Source organism: Equus caballus, chromosome 25 (genome assembly GCF_041296265.1).
Source record: "Equus caballus isolate H_3958 breed thoroughbred chromosome 25, TB-T2T, whole genome shotgun sequence".
In the NCBI taxonomy this organism is placed as follows: domain Eukaryota; kingdom Metazoa; phylum Chordata; class Mammalia; order Perissodactyla; family Equidae; genus Equus; species Equus caballus.
This window is the reverse complement of record NC_091708.1, coordinates 21362471-21388729: the sequence shown is the minus strand read 5'-3', so window position 1 is coordinate 21388729 and position 26259 is coordinate 21362471. Positions and strand designations below refer to the sequence as shown.

The 26259-nt window shown below is 47.2% G+C and overlaps 1 protein-coding gene across 2 annotated transcripts; it reads left to right on the top strand.

Annotated features, from left to right (window-relative positions):
• Positions 1 to 14587: 14587 nt before the first annotated feature.
• KLF4 (KLF transcription factor 4) lies at positions 14588 to 19425 on the top strand. Of its 2 annotated transcripts, XM_005605684.3 has the most exons (5): positions 14588 to 15287; positions 15401 to 15521; positions 16174 to 17164; positions 17255 to 17419; positions 18331 to 19425. In XM_005605684.3, exons 1-5 carry the CDS (start codon positions 15283 to 15285, stop codon positions 18504 to 18506), a joined length of 1458 nt encoding a protein of 485 aa, XP_005605741.2. In that variant the 5' UTR covers positions 14588 to 15282; the 3' UTR covers positions 18507 to 19425. The 2 variants fall into 2 exon arrangements, with proteins under 2 accessions (XP_005605741.2, XP_023485611.1); XM_023629843.2 differs by having other exon boundaries at positions 14673 to 15287; positions 16174 to 17419.
• The last annotated feature ends 6834 nt before the right edge of the window (positions 19426 to 26259 follow it).

Sequence of the window (26259 nt, the reverse complement as noted above, 5' to 3'; positions counted from 1 at the left end):
TCACCAATTGGGAGAAAATATTTACAAATCATATATCTGACAAGGGGTTAATTTCCAATCCATATACAGAACTCACACAACTCAACAACAAAAAGACAAACAACCCCGTCAAAAAATGGTCAGAGGATGAGCAGACATTTTTCCAAAGAAGATATACAAATGGCCAACAGGCACATGAAAAGAGGTTCAACGTCAATAATTATTAGGGAAATGGAAATCAAAACCACAATGAGATTTCAACTCACACCTGTTGGAATGGCTGTAATTAACAAGACAAGAAATAATAAGTGTTGGAGAGGATGTGGAGATAACAGAACCCTCACACGCTGCTGGTGGGAGTGCAAACTGGTGCAGTCACCGTGGAAAACAGTATGGAGATTTCCCAAGAAATTAAAAATAGAAATACCTTATGACCCAGCCATCCCACTACTTGGTACCTATCCTAAGAGCCTGAAATCAGCAATTCCAAAAGTCCCATGCACCCCTATGTTCATCGCAGCATTATTCACAATAGCCAAGACGTGGAACCAACCTAAGTGCCCAGCAACTGATGATTGGATAAAGAAGATATGGTATGTATATACAATGGAATACTACTCAGCCATGAAAAAAGACAAAACCATCCCATTTGCAACGACATGGAGGGACCTTGAGGGTATTATGTTAAGCAAAATAAGCCAAACACCATATGATTTCCCTCATATGTGGAAGATACACAAACACATGGATAAAGAGAACAGATCAGTGGTTACCAGAGGGAAAGGGGGGTGGGCAGAAGGGGTAATGGGGCACATTTATATGGTGGTGGATAAAATCTAGACTGTTGGTGGTGAGCACAATGCAGTCTATACAGAAACTGATATATAACAATTACAACTAAAATTACGCAATGTTATAAACCCATACAACCTAAATTAAAAAATAATTAAAAATAAATTAAAAATAAAATAATAATAAATACTATTGTGACCATGCTAGGTTAAGAAATTTAAAGGAATAAATACTTGACCTTAATCATTTATCAGGGTTCAGAGGTCACAAAGAGAACATGACTTTCATACACCCTTGTACATCTCAACTAGGCCAGCTGCCCCATTATAAGCTTTCCTACACTGTACATCCTCTTTCATAGCAGTTATTGTAGTTTGCTATTATTTTTGTGATTATTTGACTAATGTCTTTCTTCCAGCAATAGATTGTAAGCTCCCTGTGGGTAGGATCACGTCTAACTTTGTTCACATTGGTGTTCCTGGTGTCCAGCACTGAGCCAGACATATAGCTGGTGCTCCTTAAATATCAGCTGTGTGAATGAATGAATTTATCTCCCTACACACACCTAGACACACACACACACACACACACAGATACACACATGGTCTTCTAGTACTTACACTGTTGTACAGATCACTGAGTGGGCAGTCGGTTGACACAGAGACCGGTATAAACCCTCCTGTTTGATTTTCAGGCAGATTATAGCACAAACACGATGCTTGCCAAGCAGAAGGGGAGAGATCCAAGTGGTAAATGGAGCGTTCTCCCTCTCGGGACTCGATGAGGGCTCGACAAACAACACGGAGCCAAAATAAATTTTTTAAAAGTATATTCCAGCAAAAGAGTATTGACCGTGTCCTTTGAAGAATTTTCCCAGCCATCAAGAAGAGAAACTTTAAGGACTGGAACTTTCAGAGAACTCAGGGAACTAAGGACAGTAGTATATACGCTGACAAAGGCTCAGAACTGGGAGAACACTGGACACCGCAGAAAGAAAGAAGAAGAAAGGATAGGTGTTGTATCAAAATGAAGGCAAAGCCACTCTAAGAACTGCTTTTGTCTAGCCAGACAACAGATTTTTTTTAAAGGATCAAAGCTGCTTTAGGAGCTCAATTTTCAGCAGAGCTGCAGGGAGAGTTGAGAAGATGAAATGTCCCAGCGTCGGGAGCTGGCAGGTTTTTTTTTTTTTTTTTTTTCATTTCTTACCTTGCAAATATCTAGGCTGAGGCCATCCAGATGAAGATCCAACCATCGAGGTTAATCCTGACATTTTTGAGCCACAAAGGACTTGCTGTACCTCCTCTTTCACGTTACAGCTTAAGAGCCCGCCGTGTGGACAGCATGAATGACTGACCCGAGCCCGCAGGTGTGCATCGCTGAGCTCAGACCAGAGGCCAGGCCTTCCAGCCGTGTGGTCACAGCTCACGTCCCTGTCCACCCTGCTCTGTGGCTATACAAGACCCAAAGGCAAAGTTCTACCGCCCCTAACCGGCATGCCAAACAAAGCTGATGGCTTTCAGATCAGCCGTTTTAGCTCATCTATGGTCTATTATCTCTTAGTGGTTTACTCTGTCCCTCTGGCATTCCTGAGGCGTGCGCAAATGCTGCCAACTTGGAAAACAAGCAGAGCATCTCATGCTAGTATCTTTTGTAAATATCTACTGGTGTCAGGCGACCTAAACTGATCATGTCCCAGTGGTCTTGAATACCCGGCAAGAGGATTTGGGCTGGTCCCTGAGCTCTTTGAGGGTAGGAAGTATTTTTTATTTACCTGTGGGACCCCAGTGCCAGGACTAGCATCTGGCTCACAGTAGGACAGAAAATGCGAGGCTGTCCAAAAATTGCACAGAATCTGACAGAGGTCAGAAGGAACTGTGTTAAAGGGGCTGGCCCCGTGGCCGACTGGTAAAGTTCGTGTGCTCTGCTTCTGCGGCCCAGGGTTTCGCTAGTTTGGATTCTGGGAGCAGACATGGCACTGCTCATCAAGCCATGCTGAGGCGACATCCCTCATAGCAGAACCAGAGGGACCTACAACCAAGAATATACAACTATGTGCTGGGGGACTTTGGGGAGGAGAAAGAAAAAAAAAAGATTGGGCACACATGCGAGCTCAGGTGCCAATCTTTGAAAAAAAAAGAAAGAACTGTGTTAGCATCCTTGGCCAGAAGCTTACAAAGGTGCCTAACCTCTGTGGGCTTCAATATTCTCATCTATACAATAACACAAATACCAACTACCTTATGGAATGCCTATGAGGACAGAATGAGATAACGATGTGCACAGAGTACCAGGTACACAAGATGCTCATCAATCCTGGCCCTCATGATGACCACGTCCTCCATCAATACTGATGCAAGGAAAGAATGAAGTCAGTCAAATTTTAAATTGGTTCTTTTCTAGGAGACAAGTGAGAAATAAAGAAAAAGGAACAACAAATGTGATTACCCAGCCTGTGAGTGGTCAGACTTTCCTTTGCTATTTATTGTCAGCGCTCCGAGCCCTGTTTGAAAGCCGGCCTGCCTCATCCCAACTTCTGCTTCATCTCCCAGTGAAGTCATAACGCTGGGCTTACTCTCCGTCTATTGACACAGAAAGCCTGTGAGTCACAAATTCAACAGGATGACTTTGCTGCAGTCTGATTGACTGGAAAATGTTCCCTCATCTGAAATTTTTTTTCAAGCAAATGGATATGCTTATTTTTGCAACATGGAGTGCAAGCTCTTTATTTATTTGACGTTGGTCTCTGCGACATTCCAGTTGGCCAAGGGAGGGCTCACGACGTTCACGATTTACCTCCCGAAGTGGCATATATTTTTCCCCCTCTCTCTCCTTCTCCCTTCCTGCCGACTATTATATCTAAAGCAAACAGTCCCAGCACAATAGTGAGATTGCACTTGAATTTGGTGTTTACTTGACATTTACACACTGGCCATGCTGGACAGCTCAGTCATTCCAGAACAGGGGCTCGGCCAGCAAGCATTGTGTTCGATTTGTACTCAACCCCGAGCAACCTAAAATCCTGAAACAGCTAGAAGGTGTCTTGAGACGTGCTATGCTGACAGTTTTTACTGTTATGCTTGAGGTACTGTCTGTTAGGGGAGGAGGCGTCAGAGGGTCTTCAGTCTTCTCAGAAAACACCTCCCTCATCCATGCAGGGCAGATGGGTCCTGCTGAAGCCAGTCTTCCTCCCTTTAAATGCAACTCACACACTACCATGGTATTCATTCTAGAACAATCTAATCCAGTCCTCGGCGCTAAACCTCCTCAGAACTGGCTGCAGATTACTCACTCAATTAACTTAATCTCCAGTTCTTCCATTTCCTCCTCTGTACATATAAAGGAATTAATAATACCTACCTCACAGGATTATTGTGGGCATAATTTATACCAAGTACCTGGGGCAGGTGGAAGCTTCTAGAAGGTGCTCGGGAAATGTTGGTTCTCATCCCCCTCCTGAGATCCAGGCTTCTGGCTTCAGGAAGGAAAGGGCCTCGGGGAAGGGCAAGTTATGGGGGTTCCTGTCCGCACGGTTTGACGTAGGGAAGGAAGCTTGCAATGGGCTAGGAGCCAGGACATATGTTGTATCGTCCCAGCCCCGCCAGCCTGTGGCATGGGCAAGTCACCTCCGCCCCCCAGGCCTCTGTTTCCACGTGTGCAAAGTGGATGCCTCCAGTTACATTCTAATATTGTACAATTTCCACATCCTCAAAGTCTGGAGGAAGTCCACACTAACTGCCATAAAAGGTGGAATAGCCCAAAAGCTGATATATGTAGATGCCAATATTTAAAAGGAGTAAAAAAAGAATCAGGTGATAATACTCAGTACTGGGCAGCAAGTAAGGCAACCAGCCTTTACAGCTTGCTTATAAGAATGTAAATTGCTAATGGAATTCTAAATTGATAAGAATGTATATTTGGGGGGGAATTGATAATAGTGGATATTAACCTAGTAATTTCTATAAGTTGAGCCTAAGGAAATAAGCAGGGCCAGCTCGGTGGCACAGTGGTTAAGTTCGCACATTCTGCTTCAGCGGCCCAGGGTTTGCGGTTTTGGATCCTGGCTGCAGACCTACATACTGCTTATCAAGCCATGCTGTGGCAGGCACCCCACATGTAAAAGTAGAGGAAGATGGGCATGAATGTTAGCTCAGAGCCAGTCTTCCTCAGCAAAAAGAGGAGAATTGGCAGCAGATGTTAGCTCAGGGCTAATCTTCCTCAAAAAATAAAAAATTTAAATTTTAAAAGAAGGAAATAAGCAAGCATGTTTAAAGGTGACCATGGAAGTTCTGTAACAGGGAAAAATGGAAACAACCTAAATGTCCATCAAAAGGGGATTGATTACATACCAATATTAGGAAATACTATGATGTGTTTAAAAATGTAAGGAATACCTATGCATTAACATGAATAGATGTCTGTGGTGCATTGCTAAGTGAAAATAAAATAAAGCTGTAGACAAATGGTAATCAGTATTTTAAAAATAAATTTTAATATTTTCACATAGGCATAAAAATTTTGAAAATTTATACACCAAACTGCTAATCATAGTCATATCTGGATTGGTAGAATGTGGATTATTTTCTTGAAACACACATTTATTGATTAATCTTTTTAAGTAAGCACACATCAATTTTTGAAATCAGAAAAAAATTTACCTTTAAATAGGAAAATAATAACAGGAGCAAAGGATTTTTGGTTAAGCATGGCGTATTCAACACACGTATTTCTTTCTTTTTTTTTTTTTTAAAGATTTTACTTTTCCTTTTTCTCCCCAAAGCCCCCCGGTACATAGTTGCATATTTTTAGTTGTGGGTCCTTCTAGTTGTGGCATGTGGGACACTGCCTCAGCGTGGCCTGATGTACAGTGCCACGTCCATGCCCAGGATCCAAACCAGCGAAACCCTGGGCCACTGAAGCGGAGCACATGAACTCAACCACTCAGCCACGGGACTGACCCCAACACATGTATTTCTGATACACCTTCTGAAACTCCATTAAGGTGACATTAAAGAGATTGAGGGGCTGGCCCAGTGGCACAGTGGTTAAGTTTGCATGCTCTGCTTTAGCGGCCCAGGGTTTCACTGGTTTGCATCCTGGGCATGGACATGGCACCACTCATCAGGCCATGCTGAGGCGGCGTCCCATATAGCACAAGCAGAGGCACTCACAACAAGAATATACAACTATATATGGGGGGCTTTGGGGAGAAGAAGAAGAAGAAAAAGAAGACTGACAACAGTTGTTAGCTCAGGTGCCAATCTTTAAAAAAAGAAAAAATTGAAAAGGCAAAACCTACTTAGACAAAAAGAGTGGGAACTGGGAAGCAGATGGACAAATGGCCACAAACTTAGATCAGAGAAAGTGGAAAATGAAACAGATTGATTCATTCCAAGGGTACTGGACCTGGACCCTTGGACGGCTCAGAAAGTGGAGACACCAAGAAATTCAGGAAGTATGGGGCTGGCCTGCTGGCGCAGAGGTTAAGTGCGCACATTCCGCTTCGGTGGCCCAGGGTTTGCCGGTTCGGATCCCGGGTGCGGACATGGCACCACTTGGCAAGCCATGCTGTGGTAGGCGTCCCACATATAAAGGAGAGGAAGATGGGCACGGATGGTAGCTCAGGGCCAGTCTTCCTCAGCACAAAGAGGAGGATTGGCCATAGTTAGCTCAGGGCTAATCTTCCTCAAAAAAAAAAAAAAGAAATTCAGGAAGTAAAGTGTATGTAGGGATGAAAACAGGATGGTTGATTGAAAACGTATATAAGCAGCAATTGGAAAATCCATCCAACCATCCATCCAGCCCAATCCACCGAAGCAGTAAGGCCATAAGATTCCGCCCTGGCCCAGGGAATTGGGGTGACTGCTTCTCCCTCTATCTTGGGCAGAAGATCAAAGGCGTACTCTCTGGAGAACTTGATCCAGGAACTCTGGACACAGGGAAGCCCAGCACAGCTGAGGGCAGCAGCAAACGAAGACCACTCAAGGAGAGGCTACCTATGAAGCAGCAATACCACTGACCTCCTGCCCTGAGAGCGCCAAGAACACTGGCTGCCTCGCTCACTTAGCTGCCCGACTCTGGGCTAGTCACTTACCCACTCTACACCGTAGTTTCTTGAAGTGTAAAATGGGGTTCATTTATTAAACACGTATCGAGCACCTATGATGTGCCAGCAAACTGCGTTACATTCTGGAAGACAGGCAGAGTCCTCGCGTCTTGAAGCCTACATTCTCATGCCCCCATGGCAGCGCCAACCTCAGAGGGGTGGTATGAAGATAAAATGAGTTACTGCATAGAAAGTGCCTCGCACAGTCCTTGGTACCGGGTCTGATAGTCGTGCTGTTAATTACTCATTTGAATGTCTCTGCTCTCTCTGATTCCTGGAGGGAGCACACGGCAGCTCCTTCCAGGACTCCTCCAGGGAAGATAAAGTTAGAGCTTCGGCAACACTGTCAACCGGCATATGACTCTTCAATAGTGAACTTGACATTGCCACTCGGCTCTGTCCGGCCTAACTCTTGAACGGTTTATGAAGGGTCAAGGTCACGGTCTTTCTAGATTTGACACAGTCAAAAAAGGCCTTTGTAAGTCATGGTGTGAACCCAGGAAGCGTGATTCCCAAGTTAATCTATACCCGGCCCCACTGAAAACTGTCTGTGTGAGGTTTTAGGTGAGACTGGTCCTTAATTGTTGTATCCGCAGTGACGCTGGGATATTTAGGGGGAAAGAAAATACTGTGAAAAGAATTTCAGTCTTCAAACCAAGATATTGCATCATCTCCCATGCTGGGTACTGCAGAACCAGTTTCAAGTTTATCAAATGGGGATAACTATGTCAGGTTTCTTTGCCAGAGGGGGAGGAACTAACATTAATGGCAGCTGTCACATCCCATATATCATTTAATCCTCACCTTGACTTTGGGAGGCTGGTACATTCATAGCCCCATTCTACCAACAAGGAAATTAGAGGGCAGATCACCCAAGGTAATCTGGCTAGAAAGAAGCAGCGCAGAGCCTGGAAACCAAATTCTTGGGTGGCAGTCCCAGCCATCCCCCTTCAGAGTCTCTGCTCCACCTTCCTTCCAAGCCATTCCGTCATCTCTCATAACCAAATGAATTCCGCCAAGACCCCTCCTTCACTGAGTCATAGCAAGCAGGCGCAAAGAATTAAACGCAGATAATGACACTGCAAGCAGCACTCACAGAGCCCAAAGACACTGTCTTGTCTTTAAAGAAGCCCAAATGACTTTCTATTTTAATGGAAAACCGAGTTTGTTGAATGAAACAGAATATTGAAATTCAACAGTTCAGTGTTTCCCATAAACACTTGACTCTGAGAGCTTTGTTGGGTAAATGTAGCAACCAGAAAAATTCATCAGTAACTGACAACATAGAGGGCGGTCTCTGAATAGATCACCCTCTTCAATCTCGATTACAATGCTGGGAATTCCTTCAAGATGAGGTGACATTCTAGCGCTTCCCCTTTCGAGAAGCTTCCGATCATCCCTTGATGATCTGATTTACCAACTTCGAAAAACGCATCAAGCACAACAGGAGATATTTAAGTGCTGCCAGAAATTTATTTTGGCCTTTTATTTTTTCACATTGGCACTGGCCGGGGTCCTAGCGCTCGCCCCACCAGCCAGTAAGTTAAAATTGATTAACCAACACAATGTTTGTGAAAAAGAGTCCACCACAGGGTAACCAAATGCACTGCTACTATTGTTTTTTAAAAAAAAATCACTTCCTTGGCTCAAAGTACGTAATGTCAAATTGGCAAAAATAACCTATCCGCTTGTCCGGCCCACAAACTGAGAAGAAAATTAAACACAGAATTGTTTGTTGCTTGTTTGCATTTCCCAGGGTGTGAAGCGCTGGGTTTCAAACCCTCAAGATCCCTACATTTTCCACAGTGCAAAAATTTTTACCTCCATTCTGGTTTAAATGAGGGAATCCTGTTCTCCCCAGAAGAGATTGTCCTAGTCTAAAAATCTGAGGTATGGAGGCTCTTAAACTAAGGAAACAGAATCTTTATCTGTGTAATGCTGTAGCTCTCCTTTCGATGATAATTCTCCCCTGGGAAAGAGCTTACCAGGCCAGGAAAATGTGGTGGACCAAGCCAAGGAGAAAATTTCGGCAACAGATTTTCTCTGTTAATTGGCTTTCTTTGCTACATCATTTACTGTTAAATGCGATATTTATTTTCAAATGCATATAGGATAAGAGGATTTGTCTTCTGCCCTTGAAAACATCACTCTAGATAAAGATGGTAAACACTAGATTCTAATTTCTTCAAGAGAAATATTACGACTATGTATCTTACTCTTAGAAGTTAGTATTCTGTACTGAGACATTTCAAAATAAACAACCTAAAAAGAGGAGTTTTTAAAAATTTCTTCTTACCATCTCAGAACACAGCCAAGGACACGGAAAAGCCTAATTTAACATATTGCTGTCAGAATAGTTCAAAAGTTTTTAAGATAATCCCATTAAGCTTAGAATTTCTCTTTAAATAGCTTAATGACTGTGTTGGACCTAAATTTGGGAGCTAACAGTGTAACTTAAGTGATCAAACCTAACGTTTCATGAAAAAGATTTTAATTAAATTTCTGAGAATTGATTTTTAAATGTCTGTGATTCATTTTCTGCTCTAAAAACTTCAAGCCCCAATGTTTGGGCTTTGAAAGGCAATGGATTTGGCTCCAGAAAAGAGTCGACTCTTCTCTCCATTTGGTTTTGGTTTGGCTTTTGGTTATTTTTGTTTGTGTTTTCTAGGTTGTTTCATTACAATGCCTCGGTCAGGGCTGTTCGCTTACTTTTTGTCCAACTGTTCTGAGAGGACAGAGTCATGAAAGATTTTATTTTCTGTCTCCTTCACAGAACTTTTCAAAGAAAGAAAAGAAGCAGGTGGAGGAAGAGAAGGGACTAGGAAACAGAGACCACGCCAGTGAATTCTCCAGCACTGAGAAACGTTCTTTTTTTGTGTGTGCTGAGGAAGATTAGCCCTGAGCTATATCTGTTGCCAATCTTCCTCTTTTTTTGCTTGAAGAAGATCAACCCTGAGCTAATGTCCATGCCAATCTTTCTTCACTTTATATGTGGGTCACCCCCACAGCATGGCTGACGAGTGGAGTAAGTCCACATCCAAGACCTGAACCCACAAACACCAGCGGCAGAAGCAGAGGGTACAAAACTTAACCACTACACCATGGGGCTGGCATGAGAAACGTTCTTAACAAGACAAGGGCCGGGCTCCCAGATGAGCTGCTTTATTATGGCAGTTCTGCTCACTCCCTTCATTCTACAAGGAATTCTCCCTGGGGGGCATTTATCCAAAAAATGCCACAGTGACACAGGAGCCATCAACAAGTAACCAGATAATGGTGGTTCAGTGGGGAAATGGCACAGCAGAGTGGCCACGCAGCTTTATTAGCGCTCCGAGGAAAGACGGCTAACCTGGACAGGGACTAACAGACCAAGGGGCAACTGAGAACAGCTCTGGACTTTGAGGATGATGAGGGCCCCGGGGGGGAAAAAAGGCATTTCAGGGAGGCAAACAGCCCATGACGGTACATCACACATCATGTGTTCAGAGACTTGAGAGCACACGCCGTTAAAGTTTAGGGAGGGCGGGCTCAGTCTCTGGGGATGTTCCTGTCAAGTCTGTCTAGGGCCAGATGAGGAAGAGTCTGGTACATCAGGCTAAACCTCCTCTGGGCAAAGGGGAGCTGCTGGGGGCTGGGGGGTTGAGCAGAAGCAGAACCATGGTGATTTGTCAGCAAAATGGATTAGATGCAGCAGGGAAATTCCAGGGGGACCACGGAGGACACGGAGGGGGACAACAACAGCTTGGAAGCGACAGCAACAATTAAAATCTATAAATGAGTTGGGTCTCAACTAAGGTAGCCCAAGTTGGTAGTAGGAAAAAGATAGCGGAGATATTTAGGAATGGAAAAGGTTAACTCTGTGGATGCCTGCATGCTCAGGTCAAAGAAAATGAGGGAGGAGCTGAGGAAAATCTAGGCTGCGAGCTTGGGAAGCTGGGAAAAGTGATGAAATAATGCGGAGAAAATTATGATAAGAGTCTGGGTGGACTGAGGTTCTTGACAAGAAAGGGGATTAATGAGCCTACAGCTGAGAGCTGAAAGGAAAAACAGGCTTCCAGCTAATGGACTGTTCAAAAGGAAAAGTACATTATTCATTCATTCAACAAACACTTGTAGGGCATTACCATGTACCAGGCAGATCCCATACCAGGACCTGAGGATATGGCTGTGGACAAAACAATAGATCCAGGGGCTGGCCCAGTGGTGTAGTGGTTAACTTTGCACACTCCACTTCGACAGTGCAGGATTCACGAGTTCAGCTCCTGGGCGTGGACCTACACACCGCTGGTCAAGCCATGCTGTGGCAGCATCCCACATACAAAATGGAGGAAGATTGGCACAGATGTTAGCTCAGGGCTGATCTTCCTCACCAAAAAAAAAAAAAAAAAAGAGGAAGATTGGCAAGAGATGTTAGCTCAGGGACAATCTTCCTCACCAAAAACAAAAAACAATAGGTCCTGTCCTCATGAAGCTTACATTGCCCTGGAGAATACTGGTGATAATAGTAATTATCATGTATTAATGATCCAGTCCTGTGCTAAACACTTTACTTGAATGATTCCACTTATGATCTTCACCACTTTAAGTAGATACTATTAATAGCGCCATTTTACAGAAAAAGAAACAAGCAAAGTGAGGTCAAGCCACTTGCCCAACTAGAAAGCAGCAGAGCCAGGACACAAGCCCAGGGAAGTGAGTGCTAAAGCCTGCTTTCCTACCCTCCACACAGGACTGACATGAAGGAGAAGGCTGCAGTTTCCAAGAAGATGGGCGTGGAGGCTCAGAAAAGCGTTGCCACCTTGTGAAAGTTCCAAGCCCCTCTCACAATCAGTAGAGATTTCATTGCAAAAAATGTGGATACTTAAAATCATCTCCTGCTTTCACTTTCTGAAAAAGTAGCTTTTCCTGAGTCCTGCGGCAGTTTCGCACAGACACCCCAGGCCAGGGTGCAGCCAGGCCCCTCGGGGTGCCCCGTGCCCAGATCTAGTGCCCAGTGTTCACCTGAGACCTTTACGCAGCCTCCTCAACCCATCACACCCCTCCATGGCTCCATGTTAATCCCCTAGCATTAATGGTTTCCATCACATCTTCTGCCAACTAATGCAGTTTGTGCCGGAAAAAAAAAATCTATTTTATAACTCCAAGGACATTAATAATTAACTTCCATACCACAAAACTTGTAATATCAGTTTGCTGTAATAGTCACCAGTATTTAATTCTCCTTTAAAGGGTGTCTTCTATTATTATTATTTTAGAGTGCAATTTAGTCATCAAAGCTTTGCTCAGCCTCATGTTTATAAATTATAGAGGGCAGGATTTAACTCTTCTGGACCTACCAGTTGTGAAGCGAGGGAGGGTCATAACCCTGTTGTGATACCAGGCACCTGCCTTGACCGGAGATCATTCGCGAACTTGAAGTTCCTTACCTCTTTTAGAAATGTGAGGCGAATACAGACATTTTCCTTTATGATGCAATCAGAGGAATAACCAGATCGTTGCCTGCCACGAAGAGGCGCTGACTTTCTCCTCCAGAAGGAAACCCCAAGTTGGTCTTTTTAACCGAGCGTCAGAATCTTGTCTTGATTATATGACATAATAATAGTGGCTTTCCAATTCATCTGTGTAATATTGTTTTTTCATTGCGGTGGTTACTTTTGCTTAAAGGAACGGCTACTGCCTTAGATAAATAAGGGCTAAGCAGGAAAAATCTCCCTCACTGGCTACCTAAGCGGGAAATTCCAGGTCCTAACTTACAGGTTCACATCTGAGAGGGACGGCTGCCAATTAAGGGGCTCATCCAAATTCACTGGGGTTTAGGAACCTTGGCCTGGGTGGAAAAGTGGGTAACTTGTCCATGCAATCCTCCAGTCCTAGCACCCCAAGAAATTTTTGCCATCACAATGGAAGGAGTGGGAGGAGGAGGTAGCAGGTGTCTTCCTTTCCTGGGTCCTCCTTTTGAAAAAGACAGTATTTTCAAAGTTAAAGTAACTGGCCTGCTCCTGTGGCATGGGGCTGAACCCCTCGACGCCCCGGGAGGGAGGGGTCGGGACTTCCCTACCAAGCGTGCCCCTCCCCCCAGCTGCGGGCCGTCGCAGCGCTCGGCCAAGGCCAAGTTAGAGGATGGAAGTCATCTTTCAAGGGCGGCCGATTCTCTGGAACCAGAGGGATTCCTGGCGTTGGCAGAGAGGGCCGAGTGGATTCCAAGACTGCTTCTGTGGTCCTCAAGGACTGGAAAAGTCAAGGCCAACATATTCTGGGGAAACCTCATAGGGACCAGAATCGCAGGACTGAAACAAACAGGTGACAGAGACTTAAAAGACGGGGCTGCCAAAGCTCAGCGAGGGTGAGCGCACCCTCTGCCGAGCGCTGGGGCTTCCCGCCTGTCCCGGTCCTCCCGCCTTTTGCTTTCCCGACTGACACCCGGCCGGATCGACGGCATTTAGTCCTGAGGGGGCTCGGGGACATCGCGGGCGGAGCCGGTCCGCGCGCCTGAGTCCAAACTCAACACCTCGCCAGCCTTTAACAAGAGACACCGAACACCACGCTCACGTGTAAAAGGAAAAAAAAAAAAAAAGCACTGTTTGCAAAGATGAGGGCGAAAACATTTCCCGACTGGAAAATTACTGATCACAAACTAAAGGGAGAGCGGGGGTGGGGAGGCAAAGTTATACGACTGAAATAACGATCGCCGTTTCCTCTTCTCTTCCCGGTGGGCAGGGACGGCTGCCGCTCCGGGGGCCCTTTTCCGGGAACCCGGGTCCCACCGCATCGCTCCACTTCCCGGTGCCTTTCCAGCTAAGTCCCTTTCGGCGGGCCGACCGCTCAGAGCCCGAGCCAAGGGAGCGAGCTGCCGTGTGACCTCTACCTCGCCATTTCACCTCTTTATGACTCAGTTTTCTCATCCATAAAGTGGAAAGGAGAGTGCGTGGCTTGTCAAGTGATTTGCGATTCCCTGGTTGAAAGATGTCCCCGCGCCTCAGCCCTGCCCCACCCCACAAAAGAAATCTGGAGCCCTTTCTCTCCCGTCCTCGCTCCTTTAAATATCAAAACCATAACTCCGTTTCCGATTCCACCTCTTTCCGCCCTTTCCAGGCGAGGAACACCCCTCTGGCCTTCGCAGGCTCCTAGGCCCCACCACACAGTGCAGGGCACCCCCTCCTCTCGACACCGACACCCCAACCCCCACCCAGCCGAAGAGCCCGCGAGGAACCGCGCGGGGCCCGGCCACGCGCCGGCACTGGCGCTCGGGGACCCGCGCGGGGCTTCTGCGTGCGCAAGGGAGGGACGCAGGGCGGGATGAGTCACGCGGATAATCGCGCTCTTCTCCAGCGCGCAGACAGACCGGCGAGCACGTCCCGGAGCGGGGGTGGGGGCGCGTTACCGACCCCCGCCCCCACCAGCCTTCTCGACCCCGGGCTTCGAACCCAGGGAGCGAACGGTGGCCACGCCGACTGCCCTGGTCGCGCGACTGCCGACCCTGCGCCCCGTCCCCCGCGCCCCGCGCCGGGACCGCCGCCGCCACCGCCGCCGGCGTCAGCCCGGCTCCTGCCCGCCAGCTGCCGGGCTGGCGTCACGGCCCGGCCGGGCCCCGCCTGCGCCCCTCCCTCTCCCCCGCCCCCACGTGCGCAGAGTTTGTTTATCTAGCTGCCATGGCAACGCGCGGGGGGGCCGCGGGAGGGAGGGGAGAAGAAAGGGGGGGCGGGGCCTGGCGGCGGGCCCCTGCGCTCGGCGGGTAGGAGGCGGGGGAGGGCGGGAGCCGAGAAGTTATAAGTAAGGAGCGCGCGGCGGCCGCCGGCAGTTCCCCGGCCCGAGAGAGCGAGCGCGGCTGCGGGCGCGCGGGGACCAGAGGCGGTGGCGGGCGGCGGCGGCACCGGGAGCCGCCAAGTGCCCCTCCCCGCCCCTCCGGCCCCCCACCCAGCCACCCACCCGCCCGCGGCCAGCGCCCATGGCCGCGCGCGCCCCGCGCAGCCCCCCGGACTCCGCGCCCCGCGCCGCCGCCCAGTCCGCAGATCCGCGCCACCGCGGCCAGTCTCACCTGGCGGCGCCGCCCGCCCGCCACCTCTGCCACAGCCCCAGCGCCCACGGCGACAGCCGCGGCGACCGCGACAGCGGAGGGGGACGCTGCTGAGTCGAAGAGAGCGCAGCCTGGCCACCGGACATACTTACTCGCCTTGCTGATTGTCTATTTTTATGAGTTTACAACTTTTCTAAGAACTTTTGTATACAAAGGAACTTTTTTAAAAAGGCATCTCCCATTTATATTTAATCCAAAGAAGACGGACCTCGGGCAATTTGGGGGTTTTGGTTTTGACTTCGTTTCTAAGTCTTTTTCTTCCTCTTCGTTGACTTCGGGGTTCGGGTACCCCCACTGCTTCGGACTCTCGAGGACCTTCTGGGCCCCCACATTAATGAGGTAGGTGCAGCGCGGGGCGCGGGGAGGGGTGACGGCCGGGGGCACGCGCCGGAGCGGCGGTCGAAGGTGGCCCCCTGACTCCTGCCTCCGTGTGCACCCGACCCGGCCCGCAGGCAGCCACCTGGCGAGTCTGACATGGCTGTCAGCGACGCACTGCTCCCGTCCTTCTCCACGTTCGCGTCCGGCCCGGCGGGAAGGGAGAAGACCCTGCGGCCAGCAGGTGCCCCGAATAACGTGAGTGTTGCCCCGGGCCGTCGGGAGCGTCCAGTGGTCCTCTGCGGGTGGGGTGGGGACGAGCGGAGCCCTGGGGTCACCGCGAACCACCAGGCGAGGGGCAGGAGTGGCCACCGCACGGGCTCCGCAGCCTTCCCAGGATGGCTTCCGCGCCCTTGGCTCAGCTGTCTGTGCGTGTGGTCCGGACGCGGCGGAGCCGCCGGGGGCGCACACCGGGTCCGCGCACGTCCCGTAGCGCGCAGGCGGCAGGGCGGGCGGTGTCTGTGTCCCCAGACACTGGCTGGGCCCGAGTGAGCTTGGCGCGTAGGCGTCCCCGTGGCGAGGGCGCACCAGGAGAGCCTCGGTGTCCCAATTCCGGGGGCGGCGGGAGCGTCCCCGGGATCTGGCTGGGGAGGGACCCCGGCTCGCTAGCCGCGGCGCTCCCTCACACGCAATCGGGCAGGCGCAACATTACATCCTCCATATCGGCGCACCGCCTCTCCTTGGACCGGGTTGTGGGCCAAGATTGCAGCGCTAGCGCCCAGAGTCCCCAGGCACTTCCTGCCTGCCCGGTCCTCATGCCTGGGCGGTATAGGTGTGGTAGCCCGCCGGTATGTCTGGTGGCAGCAGGGGGACCACGACTGACAGCCCTTCTCCCGTGCTGTTCCCGCAGCGCTGGCGGGAGGAGCTCTCCCCCATGAAGCGACTTCCCCCGGTGCTTCCTGGCCGCCCCTACGACCTGCCGGCGACGACTTTGGCCACCGACCTGGAGAGTGGCGGAGTTGGCGCGGCTTGCGGCGGCAGCAACCCGGCGCTCCTACCCCGGAGGGAGACGGAGGAGTTCAACGATCTCCTGGACCTGGACTTTATCCTCTCCAACTCGCTGTCCCATCAGGAGTCGGTGGCCGCCACCGTGTCCTCGTCGGCCTCGGCCTCATCCTCGTCCTCCCCGTCGAGCAGCGGTCCTGCTAGTGCTCCCTCCACCTGCAGCTTCAGCTATCCGATGCGGGCCGGGGGAGACCCGGGCGTGGCGCCGGGCAGCACGAGCGGCGGCCTCGTCTATGGCCGGGAGTCTGTGCCCCCTCCCACAGCTCCCTTCAACCTGGCGGACATCAACGACGTGAGCCCCTCGGGCGGCTTCGTGGCCGAGCTCCTGCGGCCCGAATTGGACCCAGTGTACATTCCACCGCAGCAGCCGCAGCCGCCAGGTGGCGGGCTGATGGGCAAGTTTGTGTTGAAGGCGTCGCTGAGTGCCCCTGGCAGCGAGTACGGCAGCCCGTCGGTCATCAGTGTTAGCAAAGGCAGCCCGGACGGCAGCCACCCGGTGGTGGTGGCGCCCTACAGCGGCGGACCACCGCGCATGTGCCCCAAGATCAAGCAGGAAGCTGTCTCCTCGTGCACGGTCGGTCGGCCCCTAGAGGCCCACTTGGGCACTGGACCCCCTCTCAGCAATGGCCACCGGCCACCTGCGCATGACTTTCCCCTGGGGCGGCAGCTCCCCAGCAGGACTACCCCGACCCTGGGTGCCGAGGAACTGCTGAGCAACAGGGACTGTCATCCTGCCCTGCCACTCCCCCCGGGCTTCCATCCCCACCCAGGGCCCAACTACCCACCTTTCCTGCCGGACCAGATGCAGCCACAGGTTCCACAGCTCCATTACCAAGGTCAGTCCTGGGGTTTCCTACTTCCAGCTCCCGAGTGCCGGCCCTCCGGGGTGCATGGGATGATGCTGACCCCACCTTCTTCACCCCTAGAGCTCATGCCACCTGGTTCCTGCATGCCGGAGGAGCCCAAACCAAAGAGGGGGAGAAGGTCATGGCCCCGGAAAAGGACAGCCACTCACACTTGTGATTATGCGGGCTGCGGCAAAACCTATACGAAGAGTTCTCATCTCAAGGCACACCTGCGAACCCACACAGGTAGGAGGACAGGAGCTGGGGAGAGGAGGGGGTTGGTGGCCAGCTCCATCGGCTAACTGGGCGCTCCTTGGGACCTCACTTGGGATGTGGGGCGCAGTCTATCTCCTCCATCTCCTGGATCACAGCGGAGTACAGCAAACTGGCGCCTGCTTTTTTGCCCAGGAGCCTTTTGCTTGATGGATGGTATCAGTGCTTGAACGTGCAGTTTTGTTAGGCCTTTGAAAGGCAGGGAGATTCCAGGCGGCCCTGGGCCTCTCCTAGCTTGAGCAAAGCTTGGCCCTTGTAATCAAGAAATTATACTTTGCAGTGCAAAAGCCTGACGGGTTTTTTTAATCCGATTTTCATTTTCTAGCCTGTTCGTTGGTTGTTCCCTTCCCAGATTCACCTTCCCTTCCTTGTTCTATTCTTAATAATTAGGTTTTATTTCAATTACACGCATTTAATGGTTAGGATTGCCGAGATTCTGGTTTAAGATCGTCACTGCAGAGAATTTCGATGTTGATGTAAATAGGCGCGTAAGGTCATGTAGGTAAAGTTCAGTAAAATAGCAGAGGTGTTAGTACAGAAGTAGTCTCCTGTGGCCTTTTAGACCTAATTGTAGTGGGATAAGATTTTATTGCTTTGTTTGGGCTAGAAGAGATGCACCAGCAGACATGATTTCCGAATTCATTTCCACCACTGTCCTGTCTTGGCTCAAAAGAATGAAACTTTTATCCCTGTAGAAGTGTAGGTTTAGGTGGTTTTGGTACTTATCTGTGTTCCCCTGAAAAAAGAATACTTAAGACACGTTGCGTATTCCTGTTGCTGATCTGAAACCTAATACGGCCTTCAGTGGTGTAAAGACGTTCCTGGATCCTTTCCAAGCGGGGTTGTTTAGCCAGGCCTTCACCGGCTTCCCTTCCCTTTTCCAGGTGAGAAGCCTTACCACTGTGACTGGGACGGCTGCGGGTGGAAGTTCGCCCGCTCCGACGAACTGACCAGGCACTACCGCAAACACACCGGGCACCGCCCCTTCCAGTGCCAGAAGTGCGACCGGGCCTTTTCCAGGTCGGACCACCTCGCCTTACACATGAAGAGGCACTTTTAAATTCCCGAAACAGTGGATATGACCCACACTGCCAGAAGAGAATTCAGTATTTTTTTTTTTTTTTTTTTTACCTTTCACACTGTCTTCCCGGGGAGGGGAGGAACCCAGCTGGAAAGCACTACAATCGTGGTCAAGTTCCCCAGAGTCAGCTTGTGAATGGACGATCAGGAGACAATGAGGAAACCAAAAGACAAATCAAAGAACAGATGGGGTCTGTGACTGGATCTTCTATCATTCCAACTCTAAATCCAACTTGAATATTCCTGGACTTACAATTGCCAAGGGGGTGACTGGAAGTTGTGGATATCAGGGTATAAATTAGATCCGTGAGTTTTGGGGGAGGGGAAGACCAGAATTCCCTTGAATTGTGTTGCGCTGCAATTTAAGCATAAACATCACCTTGTATTCTCTTTGCCTTCTAAAAGCCATTATTATGATATTAGAAGAAGAGGAAGAAATTCAGGTACAGAAAATGTGTTTTATTCGCCTAAACGATGGTGCTTGGTGAGTCTTGGTTCTAAAGGTACCAAATGAGGAAGCCAGAGTTCTTAAAACTGCTGCATACTTTGACAAGGAAAATCTCTTTTTGTCTTCCGATCTACATTTATGACCTAAGTCAGGTAAATACACCTGGTTTACTTCTGTAACGTTTTTTATGCAGACAGTCTGTTATGCACTGTGGTTTCAGATGTGCAATAATTTGTACAATGGTTTATTCCCAAGTATGCCTTAAGCAGAACAAATGTTTTTTTCTATATAGTTCCTTGCCTTAATAAATATGTAATATAAATTTAAGCAAACTTCTATTTTGTATATTTGTAAACTACAAAGTAAAAAAATGAACATTTTGTGGAGTTTGTATTTTGCATACTCAAGGTGAGAATTAAGTTTTAAATAAACCTATAATATTTTATCTGAACATGGTTTTGGTTTCGTTTCGTTTCGTTTCGTTTTTCCCCTGGAGAAGCTTGTCACAGATTTCAGTTTAAACACAATGGGTAGGGCAAGTGAAAATCACACGGGAGAGCCAGCTATCTCAACAGAGATTAAAAGAAGACTTTTTTAAAGACTACTTAGTTTTTCAGTAAGTACTTTCAACGTCTTAGGCGCTGAAAGGTCTGAGTATTTGAGATAGAGAATTAAACTTACCTGGCCTTAGGTCACTTTTCCAAATTGTATATAAAAGGACATGACAGCAGTTTCCTTACCTGAGTATTAATTTCGAGGTGGAAACAGCTCAGTCGTTCTTCAATTTGCTCAATTTAATATAAAAGTAGTCATAAAATCAACGTACACATTTCAGTTTTACATTTTAAAACAGCCTTATAGTTTGTCTTTAAAATTAAATGAAAATACAAAAATCTTCTCTCTTCGGAGGCCTGGCCTTGTGCTTAGAACAATTTAAGTAACAACAGCGTTCCCACAGCGCACAACCCTAAGAACGTGGTTCCACAGTGCCCTCCTGAGGATTATGGGACTCATTTATGCTCAGTGTGTTACAGATACATTCCTTCTGGTTATATCCTTAACTAGTTTCTAGCAGATCCTTTTAAAACTTCATTGGTCCTCTGGAGATAGCCAGACCCATTGTTTCAGCAGACTGAAACAAAAATATTACAAAGTACCCAAAGTCACCAAACTAAGGGGAAAGCAAATTTATGTCAGTTTTAAACGGTGTTTTTGTAAGTTCGTAGCATACTTCTGAAGTTGCTAAACCTGAAAACTGCACTGGTACTTGCTTGAGGCGGATGTCCAAGAATGAGGTTCCTTTTATGGCTGTCACAAAAGGGAAAAAGTATTTGTGACACTTGACGACACTTTATATATTTGTAATGGTGATGCGGGTGACTAATTAACATTGTCAAGCAGACAGAAGCTGACTGGCATTTTCTTCAGACTGCTTATTAACCATTATATATAATGTCCAGAGGGGTGTTTGCACTGTGGGTGCGTTTCATAAATGGAATAAAAAAATAGAAATTCATAAGAGGTTCACGGTACATCAAGTATTTTCCTTGTTTTAAGAGTCCAGCATGACTGGAAAACATGGCATGTGTCTTAGCTTAAAAGAAAACAGGTGCATCAATAGGATGGAATTTTATGTGGCCAAGAACATATTCAAAGCATATTTAATGACATGGAAAAATGCTCATGGTATGTTAAGTGGAAAAAGCAGGATATGAGACTATAAACAGTAGGATTCTAATTGTGTAAGTTTAAGTGTGGATGTGCGTTGAAGGAGAGAGAAGCAATAGAAAATTAAGAGAAAAGACTGGAAGGAAATACCAAAATATTAATACTGATTTTCCCTGGTTAAATTTTCAGCAATTTCCAGATATTCTAAAATAAGTTTTTAAAACAGAGAGTTTTTTATTGAACACAGGCACAAATATTTCAGCTTCATTTTTTAGCAGTTAGAACTATTTAAACAAAGCCTACATTCTAATACATTTTTCTTTGTGTTAAATTGCGGTTGTTGGTCTTGGAAGCCACCTCTCTCTTACACAGAGCCTCTGGCACATGGTGTATTAAAAATGTTTATCAAATGATGGTTACCATATTCATATTTGCTAAGCACCTGTTATTCCAAGTAGAAGAAACATGAAATAATAAGACACTTCAAATTGATTCAAATTTTTCCGATGTCTTAGGGAAACATCACTTGCATTAACTTTTTCTAACCCGCAAAAGAAAGCTTCAACATCTAAAATAAATGAGGAAGCTTTTAAAAAATGTAACAGGACAAACTATTTAACATGCACAAGTAGCTCAACTATTTACTCTGGAACCTATCAGCTCCGAGCTCCAGGTGTCCTGTCATTACTGCATTACAGAGCCGTTTATACTGTGTAATAAAGGCGACCTAATGATTGAGATGCCTGCTTATTACATTTTCCTTATGACGTTTAATTTTATACGTCCTAGATTTTAACTCATGTGCGCGCACACACACAAACACACAAAAGATTAACAATAGTGTTTCCTTCATCAACAGACTGTCTCTCTCTTTTCCAGCAAAACGCCTTTTCCAGCAAAATATCCTTTCTACCTGAAAACCTGTTTGACTCCTAGAATCCTCTTCTAGTTTTGTTAGAATGCACAGGAATATTCACCATCTCAAGTAGGGTGGTCGTGGGAATAATTCTTTTCCTTTCAAAAACTGTTCCAAGTTTTAGAAACGTGAGATGTTATTTCATATCCGGAGATTAACAATTTTTTACGTATAATTTCTTTGCATGTAAGAAAGCCCAGGAGAGGCAGTTCTCATGCTATGGAAGCAAGTCCATAGGGAAAATATTGAGACAAGTGGTGGTACCTGTTGTACTTGGATCTATGGGAGCATCTAAATTTAGCAGCCGTGTCAGCCACCTGTTCTATTATCCGATCTGGCTTCTGAAGCTTCATTCAGCACAATAACACACATACGTAAGTGAATTTATGGTCCACATTCTCTCCCCGCTCCACCCTTCTCCCTCTCATGGACACCATCCAGTCCTACACAAACATTTTTATGTATTCTATTCTATTATTTTATTTATTATTATATATTTTGTGTATTTATTTTATTTCCTTGTATTTTCTTGGCACGTTCCACAGGCTATTGTACTGTGACGTGTTTTTATGATGCTAAACTGAAGCTCCGTGTGCTTTCTAAAGGTTGCTTGTGAAACTACCATTCGTTGTTCACGTGTAGAGTCATTCAAATAATATTTCATATAAAACCATTGAGAACTCTCTACACAATAAATACTGTGGACTGTATCATGGAATGTTCTCCCTGTGAAAATGCAAAGGAATTACTGTTATAATCAGAAGGCTGTATGGAAAGAAAATCTTTTTTTTTCATGTTAAATAAGACTAAAATGGAAGTTCGCAACAAACATCCTTTGGAAGACTTTACCTTAAACAAAAAAGTAGCTCGTGAGTAAATTTCTCACCACCTCCTGACAAAACTAATAAATTCTTAAATCCTGATGGAGTACGCAGAACCTCAAGGAGCTGGTCACAGTCAAAGCTCAGAGGAGAGCACTGCTAAAATGTTCGCCTAAACACAGACAATCCTTCAGGCTGGCTTCTAGGCTACCATAGCCAGTTAACTTAGCGGGGGAGGAGGGCCCATGGGGTAGGAACATCAAGGAAACAGCGTCTCTGGAATCGTGTACAACAGGAGTCCATCTTTTTGTTTTCCACAGCGTCATTGCTATAATATCCCTTTTTTGAATTGCTTCTGTCTTCTTGACGCCCTAGATGAGTCAGCAGGTTGCAACCGATCCTCCCAAATTGGCTTCTCCACTTGTTCTTAAAGGAAAAGCAGGAAATAAACAAATCCAATTTAATAGCGACAACAAAAAGGAAATTCACACTTTCAGAATCCCTTTGAATCTACTGGATAGAACATTTTTCATTGATACAGCACGATAATTATAATGATATCCCAGAGGGTGAGAACCATTTGCCATCCCTTTGTGCTTCTTTTCCTGTTAACCTTACGTGTTATTATCTAAATAGAGCAGGAAACAAGAGAAGAAGCTCTTTATGGAGAGAGAGAGAGACAGATAGATGGAGCCCCAGGTGGAGGTTTGACAATTATCTAAAATCAATTAGGGCAAACAGTCAAATCTGTTCAGTCCAGGGCATCTGAGGCCAGGAGGCTGAGTGGGGTTATAGTACCCATCTCACCTGTAATATTTGAATCTTCCTACCTGGTCCTGGATCATCATACTACTGAATGGTGGTCAGATGGCCATGACACAAAGCCAATGCACTCGGATGCTAGATCTGCTTACCCACTTGAAAGCTAAAATGGGTAAATAACTTCACAGAGAAATTAAAAGAACTTGACACACTTGCTGAAAGCCAGGGAGATACGGGGATTGGTGCAAACCATAAGCAGGGTCTCTTAGACGAAACAAATGGAAGAGATTTTTTCATCAAGGACAGGCACACCTCTTGTCTGACCAGAGTCACCATTTGCTGGTGTAGAGTGACCCCTTACTTCTGCACCACTCTGTGCGGTCTATGAAGTATTGACACTCTCCATTGCCTCAATTTTCATAACAAAGGTAGGGGTGGGATTTCCCTCTCCCATCTCCATTTTCCCAGATGAGGAAACCGAGGTTCCCTTTATGGTTTAATGTTTGGTTTTCATGTCTCATTCTTGCTGACATACTCAAAGCATTTCTCTTCTAATACTTTTGTCTTCAGTCTGCTGGGCAGGTAGGGCTACAGGCAAAATGGATACACCCCAATTCAGAAGGATTTGCTCACATCCAAGTTCTTCCAGTAAACCTGTTTAGGAGTCAAAAGCCCCAGACTTTCTGTCTCCCAATCCGTGTGCTGTTTCCTTTGACAAGGTGACTGACTGGGACGCCTGAGTTTCCTGCACGTGTTTCTTGAGCTGGTCACTATGCCATGAGCATGAGCCACACTTCTAGTTCTGAAGTGGGATCAAAAGCTCCTGTTTTTGTCCTCACTTCCGGCCCAGCACACAGCCGTCCTGGTCAAACAGATCTTGTCAAGCCCCTCCTCTATTCATTAATTTCCCAAGGTGCCCAGAGCCTAGCAGATAAAGATTTAGCTTGATGGATCCTCCAATTGTGGCCCCCAGCTACTTGTCCAGAATGCTCTCCTTAAGGATTCAATCACTCCGGAAGTGTACGGGCCTTGCAAACTACCCTTGACCCCCAACACACCGTGCCTGTTTCAGCTTTTCAGACTTTGCTTGCAAATGCTGGTCCCTGCTGCTGCTAGGAAGACCCATACTCCCCTGACAAGCGCCCACAGATCCTTCAAAGCCGAGCTCTTAAAAAATCTCCTCCATTCCTCTGGATTTAGATCTTATGTTCAAGTTTTATCCTTATGTATTACAAGGTTTTGTGCATCTGTTTCCTCCAACAGACATGAACTCCCGAAGGGCACTGGGAGCTTTCCTTATTTGCCCTTGAAGGCCCATAGTTACTGGATTTAATTGAAGAAAATTATTTATTGAACATTTAGCCTCAAATCCTGGCATCTCTTTTTAGAGACTTCTTCCTTGACAGGTGATTCTCTGCATTGATTCTGAAAAGAATTGTGTTCATTAGAGGGGTTTGTTGTGTCTTGGGGAAGGCATGTGGGTGTCAGGTGACCCACAGGAAGCAGCTAGGGGACCACTGGGCATGGCCTCCATGAAGCCAGAATTTTGAGAAAAAGGAATATTTTATTCTTCTCATTGGATAACCCATTGTACCTCCTTTCAAGGGCAAAATATAAGGGTACTGTGAACATATGACAAACAAGGAAGGTTAAAAAAATATTGCACTTTGGGGCTGGCCTGGTGCCTGAGTGGTTAAAGTTCTGGGCACTCCGCTTCACTGGCACAGATTCACGGGTTCAGACCCCAGGCGTGGACCTACTCCGTTTACTAGCTATGCTGTGGAGGCATCCCACATACAAAACAGAGGAAGATTGGCACAGATGTTAGCTCAGGGTGAATCTTCCTCACCAAACAAACAAACAAAAGATTGCACTTTAAAAGTTTAAAGAAGGTACCTTCTATTCCAGGACCCTGGGTGGGCCAGTTTACCCAAATGAGGAAGGGACGTCTGTGGGTGGCTGTGAAACCTCCCACCTAGTTTGCTGCTCTTCAAGCTTGAGACTCCCCTTGCTGCTTTTTTTTTTTTTTAAAGATTGGCACCTGAGCTAACAACTGTTGTCAATCTTCTTTTTTTTCTTTCTGTTTTTTCTCCCCAAATCCCCCCAGTACATAGTGGTATATTTTAGTTCTGGGTCCTTCTAGTTGTGGCATGTGGGACACTGCCTCAGTATGGCCTGATGAGCGGTGCCGTGTCCGCGCCCAGGATCCGAACCAGTGAAACCCTGGCCCCTGAAGTGGAGCACACGAACTTAACCACTGGGCCACGGGGCCGGCCCCCCTCCCCTTGCTTCTTGAATGACAGTAGTTTTCCAACTTCTGAACATGAGTAAGTAAACTGACTCTAGAAAAGGGTGCACGAAATTGTCCAATGGCCCTGCCTTTGAGGCACTGTTACTGCCTCACAAAGGATGGGTAACAGATTGCAAGCATCAAAGCTGTAAACTTCCAAGGGGGTCAGCCTGGTGGTGCAGCAGTTGAGTGCATGCGTTCCACCTCAGGGGCCCAGGGTTCGCCAGTTTGGATCCTGGGTGCAGACATGGCACCACTTGGCCAGCCATGCTGTGGTAGGTGTCCCACATATAAAGTGGAGGAAGATGGGAACAGATGTTAGCTCAGGGCCAGTCTTCCTCAGCAAAAAGGAGGAGGATTGGCAGCAGTTAGCTGAGGGCTAATCTTCCTCAAAAAAAAAAAAAAGCTGTAGGGGCTGGCACCGTGGCCGAGTGGTTAAGTTGGCGCTCTCCGCTGCAGGCGGCCCAGTGTTTCGTTGGTTCGAATCCTCGGCGCAGATATGGCACTGCTCATCAAACCACGCTGAGGCAGCATCCCACATGCCACAACTAGAAGGACCCATAATGAAGAATATACAACTATGTGGGGGGGGGGGGTTTCGGGAGAAAAAGGAAAAAATAAAAAAAATCTTTAAAAAAAAAATTCATATGGACAAGGAAAAGCACAAGCAGTGGCATCTGATTTAAAAAAAAAAAAAAGCTGTAAAATTCCATAGACTGTTTGAGCTGGAAAGGCTCTTCTGGACCCTTTAACTCAAGGAGAAAACTGAGACCAACATAAAGGACTGGACTTGCCCAAAGTCCCCTCAAGTTGGGATCTCAAAACCAA

Bases quoted from the DNA above. Each gene is read 5' to 3' on its own strand.
- KLF4 (XM_023629843.2), top strand. The intron at 15,522-16,173 runs GTGAGTGTTGCC...CTGTTCCCGCAG, and splicing joins CAGCAGGTGCCCCGAATAAC to CGCTGGCGGGAGGAGCTCTC. The intron at 17,420-18,330 runs GTAGGAGGACAG...TCCCTTTTCCAG, and splicing joins ACACCTGCGAACCCACACAG to GTGAGAAGCCTTACCACTGT.